This window comes from Pogona vitticeps, chromosome 1 (genome assembly GCF_051106095.1).
Source record: "Pogona vitticeps strain Pit_001003342236 chromosome 1, PviZW2.1, whole genome shotgun sequence".
NCBI lineage: Eukaryota > Metazoa > Chordata > Lepidosauria > Squamata > Agamidae > Pogona > Pogona vitticeps.
The window spans coordinates 166,864,375-166,880,873 of record NC_135783.1 but is presented as its reverse complement, the minus strand read 5'-3'; the positions used below and the strand labels follow the sequence as shown (position 1 = coordinate 166,880,873).

At 42.2% G+C, this 16,499-nt stretch overlaps 1 protein-coding gene and 1 long non-coding RNA gene across 12 annotated transcripts in view; one reads left to right on the top strand and one right to left on the bottom strand.

Moving 5' to 3' along the window:
- Positions 1-2,175: 2,175 nt before the first annotated feature.
- On the bottom strand, positions 2,176-7,431 carry LOC140705671 (uncharacterized). The gene is made up of 3 exons (XR_012085132.2): positions 7,228-7,431; positions 4,064-4,197; positions 2,176-2,281 (listed from the first exon to the last, which is right to left on the bottom strand). It is a non-coding gene; the product is annotated as an uncharacterized LOC140705671 (long non-coding RNA).
- A 41-nt stretch (positions 7,432-7,472) lies between these two features.
- Positions 7,473-16,499, top strand: part of SETDB2 (SET domain bifurcated histone lysine methyltransferase 2) — an 88,761-nt gene continuing 79,734 nt past the window's right edge. For 6 of the 11 annotated variants that reach the window (XM_072993165.2, XM_072992908.2, XM_072992964.2 and 3 more), the window contains exons 1-2: positions 7,535-7,760; positions 11,771-11,893. In XM_072993165.2, the coding sequence (XP_072849266.2) occupies positions 7,754-7,760; positions 11,771-11,893 (130 nt within the window). In that variant the 5' untranslated portion in view covers positions 7,535-7,753. Of the gene's footprint in view, positions 7,761-11,770; positions 11,894-16,499 lie in introns of those variants that run through there. The other 5 variants (XM_072993157.2, XM_078378285.1, XM_078378287.1 and 2 more) reach the window with 5 other exon arrangements.

Here is a 16,499-nt window from a genome sequence, read left to right as displayed (position 1 = left end):
AGCCAGAATACAAACTGAAGCCACAGTGGTTATGTCAGTTTTGGGAGATGGGGGATGGTTCCTAGGGGAGTGGAGGGAACTATTTTACCCCTGGTGGATGTGAGATATCAAAGTAGCTTTGCCATCAGGGGAAGTTGAAGTGGAGATTAAGAGAGAGGGAGACAGCTGTTGGGCTGAGGAAGAACCAAAGAAAGAGAGCCAGTCAATACAGAAGTTATAGATTTTGCTGTGCGAGAGGGATAGATAGATACCCCTATTCCAGAGTGCGATGAAGACTGCTAAAGGAAGCTGCAAAGGGGGAAATAGAGATGCTTTCATAGAAGGGGAAAACCCAGTCACAGGAAACAGGACTAGTGAGAGAGGAAAAAACCCCAGGAGATGAAGACTGAGGAGTGGAAGGCCAGTTGGGTAAATATTAGGTGAGGAGTCCCCTGAGGAATAAGTCCAGAGTGAATGGGACTATGTGTATAAAAAGGATTGCTGGAAAGGGGTCTGGATCCAATTTCAGGCGCTCATAAAAAGGCCTCTAAATATGAATATTGTGACCCTACTATTGGGAAGAGAGAGGGAGGAAGAGACGAAGCAAAGAAAGGGAAGTGACTCTACCCCATCCCTGTGTAGACACTAGTGTAGAAGGAGACTTTGCAAATGCCAACGTCAAGAAGTGAGGAGACAAGTGACATCAAAGAGAGAATCCTGATGTACCTGTCCTCAGCATGGGCATACTGCCCCTCGCTCCAGGGAACACTCCTAGGAGGGAAAAACCTTGGATATTAGATGAGACTGGTTGGTCATACTGGGGGCTCAGTGAAGGGAACAGAGTTGCTCCAAGGGACTTCAACCTTCTCAGTGAACAGATCCAGGGAGTGGCAGACCAGTGGAGAGAATGTGGGACTAGTCAGGGAACTAGGACTGTTGACTCTGTATGCACTAGTTTATTATCTGTTTTCTGGATCCAAGTTTCTGTAAATCCTGTTGAGCTTTACCCACTGTCTACTTACTGTGTGGAACGAGAGATGGAAAGTGGAAGCCCTGCCAAGACTACTGGTGTTAGCAAGGCTCAAACTAGTGCAGAATCATAGAGAAAACTGAGTTGGAAAGGGCCTATAGGGCCATCAAGTCCAATCCCCTGCTCAATGTAGGAACCCAAATCAAAGCAAATCGATTTTCAATTTTTTTCTTGAATGCCTCCAGCGCTGCAGCGTTTTTGCTTAAGTATTGATAAAGCAATCAAAATCACATATGGAAAATGTAGAGGAAGTTTTCCTGCATTGTGTCTACCTTGTCTTACACAATGATTTGAACTAGGTGACCTACAGTATTCCTTGGAACTGGTTGCCATTTGGGTAGTTGCAACATGCAATAGGAACTTCAGCAGCATGATAATTTCAGTTGCACTAATCTTGTGTGTCTACTGCAGTGCACAGACTGCGTGGGATTTAGGTTCACTGCTCTGCCAAAAGCCGTCTAGCTTCAAGTTATGGTCAGGATAGGACTGACCACACCATTGAATATCATATTGTGTCTATGTTGCTGGAATGACATGTGTGGCGATCTCCTCTGAAGCCCCTATTCCCCCAGGCTTTCACGAGATTCTCACTCTTCTTCTTTCTTCGCTGCCATCAGGTATTGCTGCTTTAATACTATTCAATCATGGAGACATGTGTGCTTTTAAAACTTAAGTCATTTATTAGATCAGGGAAGTTAATATATGATTTTCAATAGGTAAATCACAGGTTGATAATCACTAGTATTTGAATTAAAACTGCTATAACTTTAAACCTCTTTTGACTCTCTATTCTATTCATCGGTCTCACAGATCTCTAACTCACTCTTAGTTCACTTTTAAGTTTCACACTGTCTTACTACCAGAATCTCTCTCCTCAGGCTCTACACACCAGCCTTTATATCCAGCTCCCTCCCCCCTTGGCTCCGCCTTCCATCCTCTCATTGGCTCCTTCTCCACTGTTCTGCTGTGACGGACAGGTGAGGGCAGGGCTGTTCTCTACAACAGTGGTCCCCAACCTTGGGTCTCCAGATGTTCTTGGACTTCAGCTCCCAGAAATCCTGGCCAGCAGAGGTGGTGGTGAAGCCTTCTGTGAGTTGTAGTTCAAGAACAAGGGTGGGGACCACTGCGCTACAACATGTCTCTGTTAAGGATGTGAATGTTGCTTCTTTTTTTAATTTCTAATTTATTTTATTTATTTCTATAACTATAACAAATGTTGCTTCTTGATAGTTGTAGTTTCTTCTCCCTCTCTTTTTAGTTTTAGTGACAATCCTTGAAAATAAGAAAAAACAATAAAAAGGATTATAATACAAGACTAATAACTCAATTACTCATGCACTACCATACACAATAATTTTATCTCTATGAATAATACAATCCATTCCTATAGTCCATTAATGCATGCATTCTATCGAGCTTGAAAGACCCAGATTAGTTGGGTCCTCCAACTGACTTCTCAAAATCTCATCCTCTCTAATTCCAAATCAAAAACCAACAAAGAAAACCAAATGCTTATGAAATTGTTTATGAGAGTAGTCAGTTTTTCCATCAGTGCTTTTGCCCATGTCCTATGCAAATGTCTTTGAAAAGGAAGTTCTTGAGTATTTTTCCAAGCTTGGGTGACTTCAGTTCTCACAGCAACTACAAGACCTGCCACCTACTCTTTATTAGATAAATTCCCATTCTCTCCAGTGGAATATTGAAAATAGCAAAAGTTTCTTTTGGACCCATCTCTTGCTGTGTTAACTTACCCATCCACTCTGTAATATCATGCCAGAATTATTTAACCTTCAAACAGGAGATCAACATATTTTCCTATGCTTTTTCTGAACCATGATTTCTCTAACACCAATCTGGTATATCTTTATTAATTTTATTAAGTTTTATTGGGTGCAATTGCCATTTATGAACTGTTTTTAATACAATTTCCTTAGACTTGGCAGATACTGATTTATAAGGCTGCATAGTCCATTTTTTGCCCAATATTCTTCTCATATTTTAATATTCTTCTAGATAACAGAGTAATCCTTTGTTTTACTAAAATCATCTTCCATAAATCTAGTGCTAAGCCCTTATGTACAAGACCTTTAAAAATAATAAAAGAAATTGGAGGATGATTGGGGGAGAGGATGTCATGTTTCCTGGGTCCTGGACATCTCACCCACATCACCAAAACATCACCTAAAGACATGCCACCCCATCTTTATAAAAACATATCACAACTAACTGCATAGGGGAAAAAAGGAAATTGAAATTGTTCTAGCTTAAAAAAAGTAGAATGCCTCCCTCCAGCAGCAGAGAAGCTGCTTTGGGAGCAAAAATGGACGGATTTGAATCAGCCTTTCTGTCATGTGGTCAGTAAAAAATACTTTGAATTCACCCATTTATGAGGAGCAAACCATGCTGTATTTGACAGTGTAGTTATAGCCTAAGTAGAAGTTAGCAGCACTGCCTCCATTTGAGTCCAGTCAAGGGTCTTTATTCACTTGTACAAGTGTAATAGCTTCAAATGCTGCATAGTATTTTGTTAAATGTGGTATGGGCGATCTCTTTTTTATGGCTGGTCCTTCAGTTGTAGTTTCTTGACATTCTGAAACTTAAGAGCCCTCGACACATCATTCATTTTAAAAAGAAAAAGAGTTGTTGATTATATCTTGATTATATTTTGAGAATTTACAGCTTTACAGCATATAGAGGACAGCTTTCAATTGGGCTAAGGGACATGGTGGCACTGCGGGCTAAACCACAGACGCCTGTGCTGCAGGGTCAGAAGACCAAGCAGTCGTAAGATCGAATCCACGCGATGGAGTGAGCTCCCGTCGCTTGTCCCAGCTCCCGCCAACCTAGCGGTTCGAAAGCATGCAAATGCAAGTAGATAAATAGGTACCACCTCAGTGGGAAGGTAACAGCATTCCGTGTCTAAGTCGCACTGGCCACGTGACCACGGAAGATTGTCTTTGGACAAATGCTGGCTCTATGGCTTGGAAACGGGGATGAGCACCACCCCCTAGAGTCGAATATGACTGGACAAAAATTGTCAAGGGGAACCTTTACCTTTACCTTCAATTGGGCTACCTGAGCCAGGAGGTGGTACAGGCCATTGTAAAGGATCACATTTCAGCAGTGGAAGTGGGTTTGACCTCAAACGGCACTCTTACATCACAGAAAGAAGCACTTTAATGTGCACTCTGAAACACACATTTATTTCAATAAAGAAATTGTGTCAGAGTTTTGAATTTTTGGTAAATTTACTTTTTGCAACATAGTATAAGTACAGAGACCCACAGAGTAAAATACTGTAGCTACAAGTTCCCCAGAGTCCATCCTTTCTGATTAACCAGCACTGAAAGTCTCAATAACTCACTTCAAGGCATTTGTAATAGAAAGAGTAAAAATATTTAAGTTGCTTGAAATTACAGACTTATGCATACTGTTTCTTTACTGCACACATACTTAGAAACCAGTTAAAGAGCTCAACAGCAAATAAACAGATTGCTTCCAATAAAGCAAAGTAAAGCAAAGCGCGCTGTTTATATACCGCCCCATAACACTTCAAGCACTCTTTGGGCGGCTTACAAGTTAATTATGCAGGCTACACATTGCCCCCCTCCCCCAGCGAGCTGGGTACTCATTTTACCAACCTCGGAAGGATAGAAGGCTGAGTCAACCTTGAGCCGGCTACCTGGGATTGAACCCCAGGTCGTGAGCACAGTTTTGGCTGCAGTACAGCGGTTTAACCACTGTGCTATGAGAAAAAAGCACTCAGAGAGGCGGGGCTCTCTTTGAAATCAAAAGCTTGAAGGAGCAATTGGTTAGTTCTGGATAGATAACCCCCAGCCTAGAAAAACCCTTTCCAGTCATACAAACTATAGTCAGCATTTGAGGTTGCAAACAAGACTCTAACAGAAATATCAGGTTGCATGCATGTTAACATAAAATTATGATTACTGTTTTGGAAAATGTAACACAACTCTTTAAAATGTCCAAAGTTCAAATGATTACAAAATCCTACTGGTGATTTGAGATGTAAACTTATAACCTTAGGGAGAAATTATTTATTCACATAGTATTTTAAAAGTCAGTAGTGGAAATGGATCTGTTCCATTTTTAATAAAATCAGTATCTCAGCTTGTTTGTTTTTCTTTCTTCACCTGTAACCAGTTGAGTGACCTGTACACATGAAAATGTGGGGATCTCCTAGTTCTGCAGCTTATTTTCAAACATGAAAGACCAGGTCCAAGCCTGTCTAGAACTGAATGCTAATCCAGAAAATTAATGTAGATACTCTGCCATTATTTTAAAGATTTGATAATGGTGAAAACTTTAATGGCTTTCTGATGAAATGACAAAAGCGCTCTGCACATGCTGAAAGACGTCTTCTTTGTTAAGACTCACTGGCTGAAATTCTCTTGTGCAGTGGCACTATTGGAGGTGATTTTCCAATATTAAAGTCTTTCCCCACGCCCATCCAGCTGCATACAAAAATCAATACAAGCCCCACAGAACTTTTTTCAGCATTGAAAAAAAAAGATATTTTATTTACAGAATGGCATTGGCAAAAGGGTGAGAACTGATTTGGAGGTGAAGGGAGCTTTTAATTTTGTACATAGCACATTGGATGCCAAGGATTATCTGATACACTGTAAGAGGTACTAAAACTCAAAGCTTTGTAGGACACATCGGTTCCAATGCAGTAAAATGACATTTCCCTAATAAAGTTAACATTATTATCCTCAGGCACCACATTATTCTTTACTGTTGGTTTTCAAATCAGATAAGATCACCAGTCAATTATTGGTATGAACAATTAATTTAGCTGTAAAACAGTCAAATAATTCTCTTTCTAGGATCTGTTCTGGCCAAGAAATAATATTGTAGGAAAGCATCCCAGGCAATGTATAAGTGGGCCAAACTAAATCAATTTGCCATTTACACATAACTAGAAAAGAATAATGTAACATCAAAATCCAGAGATTTGGCTGAAGAAAAAGACATGCAATGCCAACTTTCCATTTAACGAACTTAATTAAAATAATGTCTTGACCAGAGAGAAAAGCTACAGGACATGTTTTTATCTTTCTTGTTTATCACAAGAAAAATAAAAACATGTCCTGTAGCTTTTCTGACTCTTCTGTAATCTTTTCATTGCATGGAAGTCAAGGAAGCCACTGAATGGAAAGAGAAAGTATTTAAATAACAAAATTTACCACTGTCATTTGACATTACTGCTAGGGGAAGACTTTCAATAATTAAAGGCTTCCTCCTTCCATCCTGCAGCTTCCATGTAGTGAAAAGAATTACATTGGAGTCAGAAAAGCTAAAGGGCAGGAAGATGTTAATCACAGAAAATTGCTGATGACATCATCACGCTTTCACTGGAATATATTATGTAACAGGATTTCTGCCAATAGTGTTTCAGTGAATAGAGAATAATATGCAATGCCAAGTTTCCTGTAGCATGGTTAGAGACTACAGTGATCCCAGTCTTTTAAAAAGGCAACAGAGAGGAAACTTCAAATTATAGACTTACTCATTTATTGTCAGTAATGGGGAAATTATTGGTCAGTTATTTGAATATTAAAGTTGGCACCTGAATTAAAGAAGAGAGTATTTTTGGGAATGAACAGGCAGGTTTCAGGAAAGGCAGCTCAACCCTTGACCAGTCTTTAGTACTTACCCTTCTAGCAGAGAAATATATGAGTGCTAAGGGAATGGGTTGTTTGTACCCTTTATAGACTTGAAATCGGCTTTGACTCAATTCCAAGGACTAACTTATAGGTCAAACTATATCTTCCTTTGATTGATAAAAAGATGTGTTTTACCAACAAACTAAAATTCAAATAAAGTGTGGCCTAGGGTAATTTGACAAATCTTATTACCATTAGAGGGGACCACCAAGGCTATATACTAGCCCCCTCATTATTTAATTTTAGCTTGTGTTGAGGGCTGATTTTCAATAGATCAAGAAGTGCTTAGCATTAGAATTTTACGTACCATAATTGACAGAGACTAAGACTCATTTGTTGCTACATGCAAACAACACTGTACTTATAGTTGCTCTCTAAAATAGGTCTTAAATGACTTGCATCTTTTCATGGGCTATTGTAAATATAACAATCGGTTTCAGGAAAATCAAGTTGTTTCTTAATAGATGCACTCAGGTAAATGAGTGGATAATTAATGGCCAGCATATTAAGCAAGTTAAGAAGTTTACATACGTGAGCATTGGTGTTTTTTAAGTTGCTTGATCCTGGTTTGCGATGTACTGTATTTGCATCTTCTTCGCCACGGCAACTAAATAAATGTATATCCTTTTTTGACGTAACACTTCTCATGTGAAATAAGAAAAGTTAGGAAGCCCAGAAATTCCTATTTTTCAAGTATCCCGAATTCACAGGGTGTTTTTTATTACCATTTCCTCTACAATAACGTCACTTCCGACGGAGTACTGCGAAAACGAACCAGCACTTACCCTTGTCTTTAGTTTTCGGTTGCGAGGCTAAAACCTTACCTCTATGTGTTAAGTGGTTGCGTGAAATACAGCGCGCGGCTTTTTGTACGCATGTGCGGGCGAAGAAGTGGAAAAAGGGGGGGGGATGTGAGCGGTGGCCTTTCGGAGTGCGGCGAGATTGTGACGGGGCTGGCGTGGAGTTGGACTGAACAGGAGCCTCTGCAGGAGTTCAACCCGGGGCGGTGGGGCAGAGTTTGATGCGAAGCAAAGGGACGTTTGTCGAGTAGGACGCTATGGAAGGTAGAGTGTTGTGTCCCCCTTTTTTATGGTGTCCGCGTGCGAGTGAGTGGAGGAGGAGGAGGAGGAGGAAAGAGGGCTTGTGGTTCCAGCCCCGTCCCTGGGTCAGGGCTACCCTCTTCCGTGTCCTCACATTGTTCTGAATCAATTGGGAGGATGCCAGGTAAACTGAAAAATCAAGTCAGCTCTTCAGAAGATGTGTGCTTGTCAAGATCTGTTTGAAGTTTGATTTTTGTCCTAGTCTGGCAAAAAATCGGTCCGAATGGTGAACCCACTTCTGGAAGTGAGTTCAGGTTGATGAAGAGAATTACGAGGATATTACCGATTTGAAAATAAGCCTCGTTGTGTAGATCGCACTTACATTTTACTAATGTAGTGGGCTGTTCTGTGTGTTTAGTATACTTTTAAGTGTACAAAGTACTGAACAATTTATCACGTTCCTCAGGCATCTATCAGGGCCATAACACAGTGGGAGAAATGAGAACTCTTCATATCACGGGTTTTTCATGTATTTTGTAGTGAACAAAGCTGTCTCCCTTTCCTTTTAAAAAAATTAAAAGCATGCAGTCAATATATAACACATACAATTAAGCATACACAGGTTAAATATGTAGTTTTGAGATGCTTATCAATAAAGACCACTTTACTGCTTTTTGTAATTATTTACATACAATAGTGTTGTTATGTGCTGTCAGGTTGTATCTGACTTATGGCAATTCTATGAATGAGAGATATCCAAAATGGCCTGTCTTCAACTGTTGTACGCAGCTCTTGCAAATGCAAATCTGTTGCTATTGTCAGGGAATCAACCTATCTCATATTCGGTCTTCCTTTTTTCTTGTTGCCTTCAACATTTCACAGCATTATTTGTCTTTTCCAGAGACTCTTGTCTTCTCATGATATGCCAAAATAGGAGAGGCTCAGTTCCACCACTTTTGCTGCCAGAGATAATTTAGGCCTGACTAGTCTAGTTTGTTTGTTCTTGCAGTCTGCAGTGCAATCTTCCAGCATCACTTTTAAAGCAGATCAATTTTTCCCTTTGGGCTTTATTTACTTTGTAGCTTTCATGACAAAAACCATTTCAACAAGGTTAAATACATATGCTCTATGTCATGTTTTGTTGAGAAAATGTGTGTTTTCTGTAGGAAACTGACTTCCATTTAGTGCTAAAAAATTCCTTTGCTATTGTTAAACATATTGTGTTAGTTCTGAATGCACAGTTTGCACAAAATTTTTGAAGAAGTAGAATATATATATATATATATATATATATATATATATATATATATATATATATATATATATATATATATATATATATATATATATATATATATATATATATATATATATATATATATATATATATATATATATATTCTGTTTACCTGAAAAACTACATTCTTCCTAAACTGCTAGCTTTTCTACACTTAGATCTATTTGTTAATCAAATGTGCTTTACCCTTTATACATATCCACCAAAAGTTACTCACATTAGGATTCATTGTTCTTAATTAGAGGTGGGATATTTGTGCTCATATATGAATATCTTGGATCCAGGTGGTTGGGAAGTGCAGTCCCACCATCTTGAACCAACCCGTCATGCTAATCCTGGATGTAGCCCAGCTAATGCTTCTCTTCCCTGCACTGCTGGTCACTCAGCAGCTGAGTGGGGAGACTTATCATCCCGCCCCCTAGCTGGAGTGGCCAACAGCACAGGAAGGCAAAGAAGCTACGTCTTGCACAATGAGGCAACCCACTTGGGCCCAGGGTATTCATATACAAATACAAATATCTTATCTCTGTTCCTAACTTCTGTGGAATTCTATATCAACAATCTAAAATAACTAGTTGCTTCCTTCTTTTATCTAATAAACAAGGGATGGACACTATAGCTCTCCAATTTCCAAAATTCCAAGTACTTTGTAAAAACATTTGACATTTAAAAGACAATTTAAAATTACCATGGAATTTCTGAGATCTGAATATTGCCTCCTGGACAAGTCAGATGAGATACAGTGGTGCCCCGCTTGACGATTACCTCGTTGTACAATGAATCTGCTGTACGATGAGGTTTTTGCGATCGCTATTGCAATCACAAAACAATGTGTCTATGGGGAAAATCCACTTTACGATGATCGGTTCCCTGCTTCGGGAACCAATTTTTTGCTTAACGATCAAAACAGCTGATCGTCAGGTTTCCAAAATGGCCGCCCGCTGTGTAAAATGGCTCCCCGCTGTGTTAGGGACAGATTCTTCACTCTACAGGGAGCAGAAAATCGTCGCCCTATGGAGGATCTTCGTTTTACGATGAGGTATTTTGCCCATTAGAATGCATTAACCAGTTTCTAATGCATTCTAATGGGCTTTTTACTTTCGCTTGATGACGATTTCGCTCTACAGGGATTTTGCTGGAACAGATTAATGTCGTCAAGCGAGGCACCACTGTACATGTGTCCCGCCATGTTGTATGGCAACCGTAGGATACTTATCAAAGTAATGTAATATGCCATATCTTTTTGACAACTAGCCCTATAATGTCTGAGACTTTAGATAATAATTTATAATCTCTTTAACTTTATATTTAGCATCCATCCGGAGTAGACTTTGTCTAAAAGGGCGGGATAGAAATCAAATAAATAAATAAACAAATAAATAAATGTTGACTGTAGTGATCATATGTTTTCAGTATTAAAAGCAAGTAAGGTAAAGGTAAAGGTTCCCCTTGACAATTTTTGTCCAGTCGTGTCCGACTCTAGGGGGCGGCGCTCATCCCGCTCTTCAAGCCATAGAGCCAGCGTTTGTCCGAAGACAATCTTTCCGTGGTCACATGGCCAGTGTGATTTAGCCACGGAACGCTGTTTACCTTCCCACCGAGATGGTACCTATTTATCTACTCGCATTTGCATGCTTTCGAACCGCTAGGTTGGCGGGAGCTGGGACAGGCGACGGGTGCTCATTCCGTCGCGTGGATTCGAACTTACGACTGCTTGGTCTTCTGACCCTGCAGCACAGGCTTCTGTGGTTTAGCCCACAGCGCCACCACGTCCCCAATTAAAAGCAAGTATATTTCATTTAATATTTTAGAAGTGTATTAGCAACCAATTCACAAGTTGCACGCATCCTCCTGACACTGTATGATAAACTCTGTGCATTTCCACATTGTGGCTTGTGCAAATGTCCTTTACACAAACCACAGGAGCTAAACAAATTACTAAAATTAAATTAGTGTTTAGTTATTGTATTGTCTTGCAACAGACACTTTCCTTTCTCTTGTTTCTTGACAATGAGCTAGGGAAGAAAGCCAAGAACAATCCTTTTTTTTCCCTTTGCCTTTTTGAGAGGAGCAGATTGCAGAATATAATCTCCCCACGAGGCCTGTTTATGTTGTTGCTCCCACTGCTTCAGAAGTGATGGAGCAGTGTGCATGACCCAGGCAACCCTTCCTGAAGTTACAAAAATGTCTGTCTTCCGCTGATCTATTGCTGTACACTAGTGATTCTCAACCTTGGATAATCCAGGACTGCAATTCCCAGAATCTAATAGGAATAATGTCCTCTCTGGGAACCATTGAATATACTGTTCCTTATATTGTACTGCTTACATCAGGAGTATACCAAGATTGACCATTTGTTCTCTGGGTGATTTGTAGTAAATCAACATGGATGTCTGCATTCTTTCTGTTTAGCAATAGCAGTAATTAGATTGCTCAAAGGAATATGTGGGAGAATAGATGTGTTTTCTGCATGCAAAGGAATTGTGAACTTGATTCTGTTACTCATAATAAGATAATTGTTACGTTGTTTCTTAGTTTGTAGCATACCTCCCCCATCTGAGTCTGTTGTGCAGCTGGGTTGGGTTTTCCAAGTTTGGGGTGGGGGGGTAGAGAAAAAATAGATACAGTATCTTGTATTTTACGGTACCAGAGCCCAGGAGGAAGGAATCTGTAGCAGATTCAGAAGCTTTTTCAAATGGCAAAAGGAGATTGTAAGGAGAATTTTTCCTTCCCACAGGTGATGCAAAAATATTTTGGAGACAGTTAAAAGGCAGCACAGTGGACCTGATATTTGAGCAACTACAGAAATTACTGTTGTCTCTGAAGGAGAAGATCAAGAATGGAACAGCAACAGAAGAAGGTTTGAGGAGATTTTATTGCCAGACTTATACTTGTTGTTTTATCAGATTCTAGCTGAAATCCAGTAACATCAAGTTACTCCGCAGAAGATAGGTAATGTTTATTGTCAGACATTTAAGGCTGTCCCAAGGCAGCGTGAATTTGATTTAAATCACTGCAAGGTGATTTATCAGATTTAAAAATTAAATAGGATTGTTAATTTTTTTTTAAAGATTGATTTGATATAAATCATTGTTTAAATTGATTTGACTTGAATCAAATTGATCCTGCCCCAAGGGGGCTAGGAACCTGGTGGAGCAAGGGGGGTTAGGAAACTTTATGTTAACAAAATCCAGTCTCGGCTAATGCTTACCCATCAGCAGCACTTAAGGTTACCCGATATCAGCCTATGATTCATAGAAGTTTCGGCTGTGGAACACCCTCCCAACAGAAATTCGGCTGGCACCCTCGCTGGGTGCTTTTAAAAGGCAGTTAAAAACTTGGCTATTTAGGCAGGCCTTCCCTCCAGTCAGCTAAGTCTTTTTAAATTTCTTCTTTCCTTATCCTACCCCATCTTGGTAATCCTTTCTTAAATTAATTGTTTTTAACTAATATAGTAGTTGTAATTTTTATGATTATATATTGATATATTTTATGTTGTAAGCCGCCCCGAGTAGACATGGTCTAGAGCAGTGGTTCTTAACGTGGGCGATAATGCCCCCCAGGGGGCGATTTCATTTTTCAGGGGGGCGGTAGAACGAAAAGGGGTGGTGTGGGGGTGCTGGAGCAGTAGGGGGGCGCTGGAGCAAGCCAAATCTGTTACGATGGCTGCAGCCTTTTTACAGTGTGCATGAATATATATTTTTCTCCAATCTTAATTTAGTTTCAGAGTTTTCATCTTGAAATTTTTAGTTCCTGCATTGTGGTTTGTTTTTATGCCCTTTTTATATTTCTTTTTGCGTCTTAAAATTCGCTTGCAACTAAATCATTAAATGTTACTTTTTTGGGGCATTTCATTTTCTTGGAATTGAATTTTGTTCTTCATCGTGGTCTTCTGTGAATGCACACAAAGGGTTAATACCAGCGCCAGCGTTGGTCCTCTCGGAACATTCTCTAGCTGCAAGAGAAAAGTAACAATGTTTAGGACTACCCCTACTGTGCACGCCCAGCCTAACCGTCCCTCAGTTCCATTTTTCCGCCTGGCGGTTTGGAGCCTCTCGTTCTTAGCTGCTTTCTTATTAGAAATCTGGCTTAGATCTAACGGACTACCCTTGCGCGCTTTTCCTTCAAACTAGGCGACATCGGTTTACTCTCTATTCTCCCTCGGCTTTCAATCGGACTGTTTACGGACTTCTTTGCCTTCTCCCTTAAACTGGTCGACGTCGGTGCCTTACCACCCTATGTCCCCGTCCGGACCCTTTAGCAGGTGTGTGGTGTGCAATCGCAAAATTCCCCACCAGGACGGCCACGATACTTGTTTGTATTGCTTGGGGGAATCGCACAATTCCAAAACTTGCCCACACTGCAAAGCTTTCACTAAAGCCGCCCTTAAGGCTCGCCAGCAGCGCCTTAAACTTCACCTGTGGGAGTCAACATTATCCTCCACAGCGCCCTCGGAGGGGGAGATGGCCTCCACTTCCAGAGCAGCCCCCGTACAATCTGTGGTTTCCAAAGTTTCAAAAATGTCGAAGAAGTCCGCGGCGTCGAAGTCGACCACTCTTGTTTCGAATCCCGAGCCGCCGGCTCCTGCTCCACCGAAAACTAAGCCATCCAAAACGTCGAGAACCAAGGCGTCTGCCAAGCCTAAGGCGACGTCCCTTCGACTCTCTCCAAGCTCCGGGTCGATACCTTCTCCGATCCTCGAAGGTTTGTCGAGGCGCTTCGAAGCTTCGGCCGACGCACCCGTTCCACCTCCTGTTCGACGCACTGAAGTCATACTGTCGGTGGGAATGTCTTCCCCGACGCCGAGCCAGCTGGTTGGAGCCACTACTGGCCTGACTTCTGCCCCACATAGCCCATCTCCTGCGGGCCAGGGGTCGTCTCCTTTGTCGATCTCGTCGGTGCACTCGGACTCGAGATCCCCACGAGACAAAGCGCCTCGCTCACCCGTGCGTTCGAGGTCGAAATCCCCTTGAGACAAACGCCCTTGCACGGAGAAGCATCGCTCCCCGAGTCGGTCCCCTTCCACCGGCCGCTCGAGATCGAAGTCTCCTCGATGAAAACGATCGAAGAGGAAGCATCGGGCTTCATCCCAGTCCGACTCTTCCCGTCGTTCGGACTCGAAATCTTTGAAGCGCAAACGTTGTAGGAAGAAGCGCAGATCCCATCGACGTCGTAGTAAACATCGACGTCGATCCTCTTCTTCCTATTCGGCAGACTCTGACCGACCCAAGCGTCGTAAACACCATCGATGTCGACATGGTCACTCGAGGTCTTTTTCCTCATCTTCGACGTCCACGTCTCGAGACCGGTATCATAAGAAGATCCGGTACATTTACCTGTCTTCTTCGTCGGAGTCCACCCGTCCTCGACGTCGGCGTTGAGTTATCCGTGTCGGAGATAAACCACCTTCACTACCGGTTGCCCCTGCACCACAACCAGTGCCTTCGACGTCGGCATCGACTGCGGTCCCGTCACAACTTCCGACAGCGTCAGTCGGCGTCGAGGGACCACCTCCAAAAAAGAAAAGAGATGTCTTCTCCTCCGATCCAGATGAGGTGTCCACAGAACACGCTTCTGACTCCGATCAAGAACAACTCCTTCCCCTGCCACCTCAGGGGTTACCTCAGGGAGATGTCGTGGTTTCCGACACCGGGGACCCTCACGCATCTTCTCCATCTGAGGACTTCTCTTGCTACTCCCAGATGATGTCACGGTTGGCTAAAACCTTGAAATTGGACTTGAATCTCCCTTCACCTCCGGGAGAAGACTTATTCTTCGGGGACATTAAGAAGGATAGTACCGCTCCTCCCAGTATAGCCTTTGTGCCTGTGGTTATGGAGGCCATTAAGGAATTCTGGGCTCAGCCTGCGAATACCCCAAATGTTCCTCGTCGCACAGAGAACTTTTACAGAATTCATGGGGCTGACACCCATTTTTTGCTCAAGCATCCAATTCCAAACTCTCTCATTGTAGAAACAAGTTGTTCAAGACCATCTGCCAAGGCTCACGTTACTCCCATTGACAAAGAGGGTAAAAAGCTGGAAATCATAGGCAGGAAAATATACTCCCTTATCACCTTGTTGCTCCGGGTCATCAATTATCAGACTGTGTTAGGGGCGTATCACAAGCAGTTGTGGCTTAAAATTTTGCCAGGGCTGAAAATGATACCTGAAGACACCCGGCAAGCTTTTCTAAACTCTTATGAGGAGGCTCAGACAGTATCCAAACATGAACGTCTCTCCATTCGACATGCAGCAGAGATTGCTGCTAGGGTTCTTATGTCTGCCATCACCATTCGAAGACATGCTTGGCTCCGTTCTGCAGACATACTGGATGATGTTAAATCGAAAGTTGAGAGTCTCGCTTTCGACGCTAGTGGCTTGTTCAATGAAAAAACTGACTCCCACTTAGAGGACCTCCACAAAGCCAAGAGGACTGCAAAGTCATACTCTGTCCAAACTCAGTCTAGACAGAGGAGACCCCAATGGCGTAAATCCTACGGCCAATACCAACAACCTTCTCAACAATACCATCCTTATAAACACTTACCTCACCAACGCTCCGGACAGTCCTCCTCCTCTGTTCAGGGATACCAGGGATACCGGCCTCGTCCGTCTCACCGTCGTCAAGCCTTTAAACCACCCGGAAAAAAGCAAAAACAGTATCTTTGACTTTCGGCCTCCCATACTTACCCATTCACCACCCACCACCCGTCTTCAGCCGTTTCTCCACAACTGGTCTGCTATCACAACTGATACTTGGGCTCTAAGGATCATTCAACACGGTTACCAGCTGGAGTTTATAAGATCTCCTCCGCTAGGCTTCATAAATCATTCCTCCTTCGATCCCTCGCTCGAGGAAGAAATCTCATCTCTCTTGGAAAAGGATGCCATCTATACAGTACCACCTCGCGACATACAACACGGGTTTTATTCCCGTTATTTTGCTGTATCAAAAAGAGGAGGAGGCATAAGGCCCATCCTCGATCTAAGACTCCTAAATACTTACCTGCGACCCAGACGGTTTCGAATGCTCACCTTAGAGTCCATCATGCACCTGCTAAAGAAAAACAACTGGTTCGTCCTTATAGATCTAAAGGACGCATACTTTCACGTCACTATCCACCCCGACCACCGCAAGTTTCTTCGGTTCATTTTTCAGGACACAATTTACGAATTCCAGGCCCTGCCATTCGGCCTGTCCACAGCTCACCGAACTTTCACCAAGGTCATGGCCCCAGTGGCAGCTTACCTTCGTCTCAGGGGCATCCACGTCTATCCTTATCTAGACGATTGGCTAGTGGTCGCCACGTCACGAAAACAATCCCTGAAAGACACAAAATTCATCCTGTATCTCCTTCGCAACCTCGGTCTCACTGTCAACAAAGAGAAGTCTCAGCTCATCCCCTCCAAAACAGTACAATACATAGGGGTCTGCTTAGACGCCGTAAAGGATCGTGCATTTCT